At 31.8% G+C, this 11,258-nt stretch overlaps 1 protein-coding gene across 1 annotated transcript in view; it reads left to right on the top strand.

Annotated features, from left to right (window-relative positions):
- The first annotated feature begins 1,649 nt into the window (after positions 1–1,649).
- The window catches only part of LOC129219852 (host cell factor 2-like), an 86,037-nt gene continuing 76,428 nt past the window's right edge, over positions 1,650–11,258 (top strand). Inside the window, exons 1-2 of the mRNA XM_054854163.1 lie at positions 1,650–1,809; positions 6,770–7,079. Coding sequence (XP_054710138.1) covers positions 1,650–1,809; positions 6,770–7,079 — 470 coding nt within the window. The remainder of the gene's footprint in view (positions 1,810–6,769; positions 7,080–11,258) is intronic.

Raw genomic sequence — 11,258 nt, 5'->3', positions numbered from 1 at the left:
ATTTTCTTGAATATATTATCGTCATAGAGTAAAGAAATATACATAGAGAGGCCCCGTCTATGGTAAAAAAGAGATGAAATTGAAACCGGAATTATGGGATACAGCGGAGCAATGATGAGCGGGGTTATGATAACATGATCGCTCTGCGAGAGCATAGTTTTTACCAATCTCGCAAAGGGACCGTAGAAAGTAGCTGGCAGATTGGTATGCATTTTAATTCATGTTTTAATGCAAACTCAAAAACGTGTTTCATAAACTTGCAACGATATCTAAGTTTAAATTAACAACCAATTGATATTCAGTAATGGAGTGTTTTGAATCAAGATGTATCTCAAGAAGCTAAGCATCTTGGGATACAGCGGTGCAACTACGGCTTCAATTTCTTAGTATAGCGGCGCCTCTCTATGTAATTTCTTTATGATTATCGTAGAATGAAATGAAAAATGTTTAACGTTGAGAATTTTCATCGGCAAAATAGTGCGATTATAATTTAGGGTTATAGTTTTAGTATTGTGCGAGTAAAGAACCCTTGGCGAGATTTCGCATGTCAGTCTTATCGTAAACCATTTTTATTTTTTATCATTTGTGGATTAAAATGGTAGAAAGATTACAGAATTCGATAAGTTTAAAGAAATAATGGAAGATCAATTAAAAAGAAAACTACCACCAAGCATCCGTGAGAATTTTATTGATGATGCATGGCAGAATTACATCATAATTCAGAAATTAGAAACATACGTAACAGAAAAAAGTAAAATTATCCGATTCGGCAATTTGAGAAATAACTCTACAAATGTAAAACAATTACCGCTAGCCAAACAAGACAAAGAAGTATCATTTTCCTCTTTTGATAACACTGGTAAACAAAGGTTTTGTTACATGAAATATTTATAGTGTTCTTATGGCCACATTTAAAATATAGTTCCATCAAGAATTGATAAATATGGAATAATCGAACGAACTACGAAATTTGCATTAATTTCTAACTTAAGTTTTTATGTTTTTAGTTATGATTCTTGAATACTCATTTCTTTCTACGTGGGCCAGAATATCCGCAAGACTTTAAAACTTGACTTATTAGCATTTTCTACGCTACGGCGTGCGTTTGTTTTACCTTTTTCATCCGCCATTAGACGGAGCCTGCAGTGCCCCCTATAGTTTGTTTTGGTTGGAGTTGCGAATCCCTCTTTCGTGTGTTTAAAGTTTCTCACCGACACTAAGAGAAAAAAAAAAAGTTCAAAAATGCATTAACTTATGACGCCTCCTATCACAATAGCAGAAAAATATGTTTAGTTTTGACAGCAACCGCTGAAAAGTGCGAACAGAAACTACAACTACTATTTGAAGCCTATTTTGATTTCATGTGACGTCATTAAACAACAACAGTCTCGCATTTTACAATTTCTCAGATTTATTCCGGAAGTGCATTTCTGTTTCTGTAAATACAAACAGAAATGTGTTGAAGTGGATCTCCAAATTTGTTATTCAAATAAATATTTCCTAAAAATTTAATAAGAAGAGTTATAAAATATTCATAAATATTGATTTCTATTATTTTGAAACTTAGTTGTTTTTTCTTCTTTCTGAATGGTGTTGAGATTAGCAGGATCGCGTCAATTCAGGATTGTGCATTGTGGGAACCAGCCAAGATGGCGGCACCCATACTGAAGTGGAAGCGGGTAACAAACACAACTGGACAAGCTCCTAGGCCCCGACATGGTCATCGAGCAGTTGCTATTAAAGATCTAATGATTGTTTTTGGTGGTGGTAATGAAGGAATAGTTGATGAACTTCATGTATATAACACAAGTGAGTTAATAACTGACGTTTATGTTCGCCGCCGTACATCAACTTACTTGTTTACTTTTGAATAATTTTGCCGGAGTCTGAAATAATTTTATTGCTTGATGTTTTTTTGCAGAAAAATTTAATTGCGATTCTAATATTTTATAATTGATGAAATATATTTCATGTGCAATGTTTTAATTCTAATTTACTGCTGTTATACTATTCCAAGATGGCGGCGCCCGTGTGTGCGTCGTGACAAATGATAACAAAAGTAAAATTAAAGCCAAAGCGGCTATGAAATGTTGCATTTGTGTAATCTATAGCATTTACAGTGTTTACTTTATATAAATTGAGCATTAATGTTGTGATCTCATGTCGGACAGATTAATCACAGCGTAAACAGTCTCGTCCGTTGTCGAAATGTCATGTACAGCCTCATTTAGCCGCCATACTCTCAAAGCAGACTCCTTTATTGTAGTGGCGTGCAATATTCGCGGTAAATCATAAATGAGATTGAAATTCGAATAATGTAAATTTTACTACTATTAATGTTTCGTACAATATGGCCATGTATTTGAAATTTAAATCACTTGTTTTGTTTTGAAAATTGTTACTTTGAAGCATTTGAAAATTTAATTTTCTAATTATAAAAGTTTATTATTTTAACTTGCTATTGTTGTGTGTGATTGAAAATGTTGTTAGTTTTGAAGCTCACTCAAAATGTTTAAAACAAAATTTTCTACCCTAGTAATCTTTGAACATTGTTAAAATTTTTATAACATATTTTAATTTATTGTGTTTAGAAAAGTCGGTGTAAAATACTGATATCTTTTAGTTAACCTATTCTTCTAAATTTAAATTAATACTTTTTGCAATTCAATGGACTTTTTAAAATAAAGAAGAACATGAAAATTTTCAGAAAACTGCTGGTTTGTTGAAGTTTTAAAAAGTTAGAAAGAGCAGGAGAAGGAGTTGTCAAATTCCTGATTTTTTTTTTAACTTCTAAAATTTCTAATGTTTTGAACTATGTCCTAAAAATTCTTAAATTTTCAGTGTTTTACCTTGCATTTTTGCAAAAAGGAAAGAAAGTTTATCTGAAATTGATATGAACTTTTCTTACTAGTCTTGTTCACTTACTGTTTACATCCGGATACATAAAAGTAATTTGTCTGAAGAACTGCAAGTAGTATGATGTGACTTCAGTGGATTTGTCACTGCAATTTGAGCATATGAAATAGTAAACGGCAGACTTCAAAGGTTGAGTTTTCAGTTTGTAGCCAATGCTCAATTGACTTTTAAACCACCTTGCTATCATTAGTAGTAGCCATTTTACCCAGGCCCTGGACTTAGATCGATTTACTATTTTCAATAAAAAAGCTAAGGCATAATTACACTAAATGATATGGTGTGGAGAAAAGTATGGCACATGAGACGTGTTACTACTATGCATCATATTTTAAATGGAAAAAAGAAGTTTAAAATTTTTTTGTACTCTCAACTTTTGTAAAAATGTTAAAAATTTATTTCATAAATCAAAAAAATGAGTTTATCATAATAAAATAAGTATAGCAAATAGTTCCCTGCATTCCTCTATTCATAAGAATGAAAGACGTGTGACATGGGGATAACACATAAAGGTCTTGCTTTGAATTCTTGAGCATAGACAAATAATCACTAGTTTTGAAATCTAGCTGCTGTACTTTTCCTTCAAATATTCAAATGTTTTATAGGACTCAAAATTCACTTAAAATCAGACAGCTCCTTGTTTTGACTGTCCCACTTTATTGTTTTAATACACTCTTGGTATATGTTTATTTTCCCTACCAGATATTTAAATATCGGCTATGTTGTATAAAATTGCAGTTAGAGTGAGTGCTTTAAGTTAAATAAATACAAGCATAATTCACACACAATAGCAGGATAAAATTACAGTATAACTTGGATTTAACAATTCCCTCAATTTCATGATACATTTTACTGGCCCAGATTTGGCTACAGCGAATATCCATGCTCCTCGATTTAATGGTATCCTTGATTAGGCAATAACATTTTCTAGTCCCTTGACGATCGTTAAATTTAGATTATACTGTAATTTAACTGTCACATTAAATGCAGTCTTATAATGAGTCCTGATTTAAGTAAAACTCGGATTTAGCAAGAAAATCTGAAAGATTTGGTTTGTGCAATACTAAGTCTGCTGCATAACTGGCTCTTAGAAAGCCATTCCTGCTTGAAGCTAGCAATATATTTGATTTATAAAATTTCTCTTGATTTCTTGCTCAGCAAATAGTGATGTTTTTCCGGCTTTTGATCTGAGTTTTCTTTTTCCCCCAAATTAATTACACATGAAAGAGAAAATAAAAGTCAAACAGTTCAATGTAACTTAACCAATTTCTTCGGTACTGTAAAAAAACATTAAAAAAAAAAAAAAAATGCAAGTATTTATAGAATCTCATTGTTTTTTTTTCACTAATTCTTTTTTAATGAGTACTCTGTTACAATGGGATAAACATTACGATCCCTTCACACTTATTTCATTTGCAAGTTCAACTATATGTTTAAAATCGTTTCTCCACAACATTAAACACAAAGCATATTTGAATAAAATCACTTTTTTGGGCAATGAGAGAAATATAAGAGTCAAAGGTTAGTGCCGAAAGAATGCGTTTAATCACGTAACTTGCTTCAGTTTCAAATTCAAGATTACATACTGTCAAAACTCGGCCATTAATTCTTAGAATCAGTAATTAGCATTTAAAGTATGTACTAGTGATGCAGCAAATATTCAGCCAAAAAAAAAAAGTAGATGCCCATGATCTTTGGATCTTTGTATTTATTCAAAGCTCAGAGAAAGCTCCCAGTCTAGAGAAGCAAATTTTGTGAGCATGATTCAACAAGAATAGATGTAGAATATTAATAAAGCACTTGTGCTTTAGTGTAACAGGGTGGCGACAGATCAGGGAGATCAGGGAAAAGTCAGGGAACTTTATGAATCAGGGAAAAGTCAGGGAAATATCAGGGAATTTTGAAAAAATCAGGGAAAATTTATTTTATGAAGAAAAAAATTTTTTTTTTTTGCTTTACAAAATTTAGTACTTTAATTTCCTATGCATTTTCCGCCAATTATCTGTTCAAACAAAAAGTAAAATTAATGAGGTGCGATTATACACTACCGCATATTTGTGCATCTTTTTTCCCCCACATCAAAGTACTGAATCTTACTTATTAACCACAGGATGACTTCCTAAGATTGCTTCTGTGTCTGTTAGGTTGTTTATTTTACCTAGCTTGAAATTTCCTTTTACGCTTTCAATGCTACGTAAAATAAACAACCATACAGGCAAAGAGGAAACCTTCATTAATGCCTTAGCTCCTTTGCCTTTATTCCATTGTCTCGAAGTAATTAGCGCACTGTAATCACGATTTCAAGAAGAAATCTTTGGTTTTTGAATTAATACTATAAAAGCTTAAAAGTTATTACTTCTTAGCGTTTTTAATTTAATTGCTAAAATTGAACTTCCAATTAAAAAAACTTTGCTTTTTGCCGTTATACTATTTGTTGTCGCCGCAAATTATAAAGGTTTTCTTTTCTCCAGACAGAAGTGATTCTTTAATTTTATAACCAAGTTGTATTCTTCTTTTATATATTTTGAAATTAACTAATTGCTTTTTTTTTCTTCTTTTTTTCTTGCATTTCAAAGTTGTTTGTTACAAAAGCAATCTAAGATTTTTTTTCGTTATGTACTGAAATCATTTGAAATAGAGTTAACTTGTGTACTTAAGTAAATATCTTTATTTTTTTATTGTTAAAATGCTGTATTCATTCATTAAAACCTATGTTCTTGATTAGAGAAAAGCTCCCTATGAATGGATGTCAAATGGTTTCATCTGTTTTGCATAAATATGTCAATTAGTTATATAAGAATAACTACATTACTTCTATTCTTTCACTATTACTTGTTATTCTTGCAACAATTATTATACTGTTTGAAAACTTAGTTCAAAATAATTTCAATTACTTTTTAGTTCTATCAGAAATACACATATGTTTTTAAGAGTAATTTTAATAGTTTCTTAAAATTCTTATGCTAAGTGGTTTCTGGAAGTAAAGTATTTTTTTTTTTTTTTAATTTTCTATAATCTTTCCATGTAGAAAAAATTAATATACTGTTTCCCAAAAAAATTGACTTGATATTATTTTTTAACCATTTTATTAAAAAAGTAGCATTTTTTAAAAACATATCTTTAGTTCAACAACTTTACACAACTTAAAACGTTTAAAATACTGCATTTTATACAAACATACAATGGATTTCAAGTAGAGTAAAGAAAGAAAACCATTACCATTGGTAACGTAAATCAGGGAAATTTGGTGAACTTAATCAGGGAAATCAGGGAAAAGTCAGGGAACTTTTTTTCACAATTCCTGTCGCCACCCTGTGTAAAAATGCAAGGTTATTGGATACCATGTTTGACCACAGTAGAAATAAATCCTGCAAGCAATTTTTAAGGTAAATAGGATAAACCAAACCAAAATCTGAAAAATTGTCTTCGACATTGTCAGTGTTTCTGCCACTGGATAAAATAAATTTTTTCAAACTTTTCAGATAAAGCTGAAAAACAAGACTTTTTTCTGGCATATTAGGAAGGATCACATTTATTTTATCATGTTAAAATAATTATATAATACATTAAAGTAGATAAAATACAAGCAAAAATCATATATGAAGCAAAGGTTTTTTTTCTCGCTCAGAATTAAATATGTATAAAAAATGAATAGTATGATATGAATATTTTTTTTTAACCAATCTTTTATTTTTTTAAAATTAGATATGAAAATTTGAAATACAAAACTTAATTCCAAAACTTGGTGACCCACCAGAATTTTAGCCCTTGTTATTAATTAAAATTTATTGAATATTGAATGTTATGCTGGAGTTGCGAAATTTATTTTTTAACTGTATTTTTTTCTATTTATTAGCAAGCAACCAGTGGTTTATTCCTCCTGTTAAGGGAGACATACCACCTGGATGTGCAGCTTATGGATTTGTTTGTGATGGTACTCGTCTGTTAGTTTTTGGTGGCATGGTTGAATATGGCAAGTACTCTAATGAATTGTATGAACTCCAAGCCAGCAGGTGGGAATGGAAAAGATTGAAGCCAAGAACTCCAAAAAATCAGCCACCTCCATGCCCTCGTCTCGGACACAGTTTTACCCTTATTGGAAACAAAGTATATTTGTTTGGAGGTCTGGCAAACGACAGTGATGATCCTAAGAATAATATTCCAAGGTATTTCTTCTTGATTATGTAATAGTTAAATGCAAGTTTAAAGTAAATTATTTTATTCTTAAAATTTTCTTGTGGAATTCTGTTAATTAGTTTAATGTATATAGTTATAAGTAATAACTCATTAAAATTAAAGCGTCCAAAGACTTCTGGATACTAGAGACCCTATATAGAAGCTACGCTTCAGAGTCGCGCAATACGAAGAACGACTTAACCAAGAGGGGTTGCTTTGTGGCTAAGCGCGTGCAAGATTGGCGCGTAATCGCTCACTTCATTTTCTTCCCGTTCTTTTTTTTTACTTCTGCAGAACCAGTACATGGGCGGTTAGATTACTATGCAAAACACCTTTCGATGCGTCGTAAAGACAGCCCTCCACCCACCCCCTCATATTTTTGAAATGTTATGAAAATTTAAAGGCTTAGATGGGGTAGTTATGAGTGATTATACTTTCTTAAGCGTTTCTTATACCAAAGTTATATTTAAAGGAATTCATTTCGAATGTTTTTTCTTTTCATTTTGTTTGCGTAAAAATTTAGTGATCTTTTTAAAACTAGTTTACCAGTATCTTCATTTGATATCAAAATTGAACATTCCTTGCAGTATTGTTAAAATTTATTATGTGATTCCTCTATGTATTATGGTATAACATTCTAAATATTACCCGTTATTGGATTTTTTTTGTGGATATTTAGTGTAAATAAAAATTACAACTTTGAGAAATGAATTAATCAACTTTAAACATTAACAGGGGTGCCCACTTGGGGGGGGGGGAGTCATGGTGCAGACTGCGCCATTTAAATTCTTAGGGGATGTTGTTTTAAGGGAGATTTTTTACTTTCTAAGGGGGAGATTTTGCTTTTTGGGGGGAGGGGGTCTTTGCAATATTTAGGGGGTACGTTCTTGCTTTTAGGGGGATGGACACCCCTGGTGTTAATACGGAAAGATAGAAGAAAGAGAGTTTCAGAAATCTTTCTAAAGCTGGTTGCAATCCTTGATAGCGAAAACTTGGAATTTGTCAGAAAAACATTCATCCCCCGCCCTCTCCCCCAGAGAAAACATGCTTTAAACTAACAATAAAGTCTGAAATTGTATATCTGCACTTAAAAAAAAATATTTATTTATATTAAAGAAACGTTATTTTTTAAAAACTAATAGAGGTAACTCTATTTCAAAAAATAAAAGATGTTTTCTTTATTTAAAAAAAGGGGAAGGAAAGAATGCAGAATACAGTTTGCAGATTATAGTTATGAACAAATAAGTTAATTATTAATTTGGTGAAATTAATTGTGAATAGAAAGGAAGAATTACGTACCTTAAGTCTTAGGGAAAGTTAAGTTACTTTTAAAGTTGAATAAATACCTTTGTGCAGAAAAAGTAAAACTAAGAAATAACAATATAATTGAAAAAAAAAAAAAAAAAAGATAATTGCATACCCGTGTTTCGGGGTTTCAAGGAACGCCTCTTTACAGGCAAAATAAGTGAACTTGTGGATGAAAAGACATCCGATAAAAGCCCCTTGTCTTTTCATCTTGTGGTTTCTTAAAACCGTTTCAAAGGGACTTACTTCATTTCAAATTGCAGGAACCAAAAAAAAATACTGCATTACATCTAACCTTACAGCAAAACAATTCATTACATTAATTCTAATAAAACTAAAACTCTCACGGAATATAATTCAATATGCTTATAAATAGGTGTGAGAATTAAAGTGATTCATGCATGACATTTCTATAGTTCAAGCAATTAACTATTTCTTAGAAAACTACAAATTACGCAATGCATCTATATTACAATTAAATTATTGACATTAATACAGCAATCACACATCTAAAGCTACAATTCAGAATGTCTAGTCACTTTTACTTAATAGTTATTCATATTCATAAGAAAGTAACAAAACGTAAATTTAAATCCTCTTTGCACACAGCAAAACCTTGGCGTGCGTTGCTTTCGCCAAATGCTTTCAAAAGCTAGCCAAGCTAAGCGCACACAAAAACGAATGTAAAAGCAAATTTTAAAACAGTAGACTGCGTTTACAGTGGTACAATTAAGTGATAATGACAAAATGAATGCATAGATATCGTATAGCATCTAAAAAAGCAGATTGTATAAGGATATTAAGCAAAAAATAAGTATAAACGTATGGATGCTTCACTACCGGAACACAAAAAATAAGATTTAAAATAAAGAAAAGAAATTTTCCAGATAAAAATTGCACATGCATATAGATTAAACATCCATATATTGATAACAAATAGCAAAAGAGTTGTTCAATGTTGTATTTCATCGGATTCTGCTTATTTTTAATAGCTTCTCGGACGCTCCATGTTAAGTTTACAGGAGGAAAATCTTTATCGCCTGCGGGGGTAAACTAGAGGCTTCGACCAATGAGCGGAGGGTCGCGTATTGTGCGACTCTGAAGCGTAGCTTCTATACAGGGACTCTACTGGATACTATAACCACTTTTCAGTATTTGCTTGCAATTCTGCCTTAGCTCTGGCTGTAGGTACTACTTAGCTTAATAATAGTAACTTAAATGACTTTTTAAAAATACCTTAATTTCAAATGAAGTGATGCAACGAAACAAATAACCAAAGCATTTTAATTTAACTACATACAGTAGAGCGCCGATTATCCGAACACGTCGGGACCGACCCTAGTTCGGATAAGCAAAAGTTCGGATAATTGGACAGACAATTTAAAGGATATCACTATCTATACAAAAACCTTCACACTTTATCCAGGCTTAGGACTGGCAACACTGTTAGTGCTGGCGTGTTTAAAAATGTTTTTTTTTTTGTCTTTTTTTCATTTTTTAAACTTTTTTTTGTCTTTTTTTTCATTTTTTAAACTTTTTTTTGTCTTTTTTTCATTTTTTAAACTTTTTTTTGTCTTTTTTTTAAAAAGATTATAATTTAAGTAAAAAAGCTTTTGATTTTTCCTTGCTTCAAAGAAGACATTCTTTTCAATGCTGCCATATCTCTAATGCTTCTTAAATGCATTGCTTGAATAGGATCAGCGTCTTTCTGCCTTTCGAGCCATTTCATAGCTTTTTCCAAGCATTCAAAGGCTTCGCTATGTGATGGACCTGGGTCATTTTCAGAGCATTCATTTTCAATTTCATTTTTATTTTCTTCATTTTCGCCTTCAATCTCAGCCACAATCTCATTGTCATTTAAAATCTGATATCCAGGGTCTTGCATGTCACAATTTAGCCACTCATTAATTTCTTTTTCCTCATAATTTAGGATTCTTCCCATCTCTTTTATAGTTTTACACTCCTCATTTTCCTTATCAGATGCTTCTGCTCCAGTATCAATTTTTTCCCTGTTTAAAATTTTATTCCAGGCATTTTTTAACGTTGATGATTTTACAAGCTTCCAGGAATCGGCAGCCATAATGCAACAATCTTTTAAATTAATGTTTTTGGCATTCTGGGAATCAGGCTCTTCAGTGTCTTCTGATAGAAGCATCTTTCTCAACATTTGCTTTCTATAAAAGCGCTTAAATGTCTCTATTACACTCTGATCCATGGGTTGCATCAGTGATGTAACATTAGGTGGCAAAAACTTTACTCGGAACTTCCCATTTTCCCGTTCAAGGGTATCTGCACACGGATGTGAAGGTGCATTATCAAGAAGTAGGAGTACTCTGCCCTCTTTCTTCATATCTTCTAGATGTGTCTTAACTTTAGGAATGAATGTGTGATCATACCAATCAATGAAACCTTCTGATGTCATCCAAGCCTTCCTTTGAGAAGTGTAAATTACTGGCAGATTTTTCCAATTATTAAAACATCGAGGCTTCTTTGAATGTCCTATCACGAACAATGGTATTCGATGGTTACCGGTTGCATTTGCGCAATTAAGAACTGTGATTCTTTCTTTGTTTAATTTAGTTCCAGAAGCACTTTTTTCGAACCCAGATGCTAATGTTTTTCGGGGTAAAGATCTCCAAAACAGGCCGGTCTCATCTGCATTGTAAATAAATTCTTCTTCGTATTTTTCTGATTTTACAAATTCAATAAATTCTTTTACGAATTTCGTAGCAGACTCTGTAGATGCAGATAATTTTTCACCATGCAATCCGATTTCGCGTATACCATGCCGTAGCTTAAAATTTCTAAGCCACCCAGAGCTTGCTTGAAATGTATTAGTATTTTCTCCATTCAACTTTTCGTTG

Source organism: Uloborus diversus, chromosome 4 (assembly GCF_026930045.1).
Source record: "Uloborus diversus isolate 005 chromosome 4, Udiv.v.3.1, whole genome shotgun sequence".
NCBI classification, from domain to species: Eukaryota; Metazoa; Arthropoda; class Arachnida; order Araneae; family Uloboridae; genus Uloborus; species Uloborus diversus.
The sequence above is the reverse complement of the archived record's forward strand: the minus strand, read 5'-3'. Positions and strand labels throughout refer to the sequence as shown.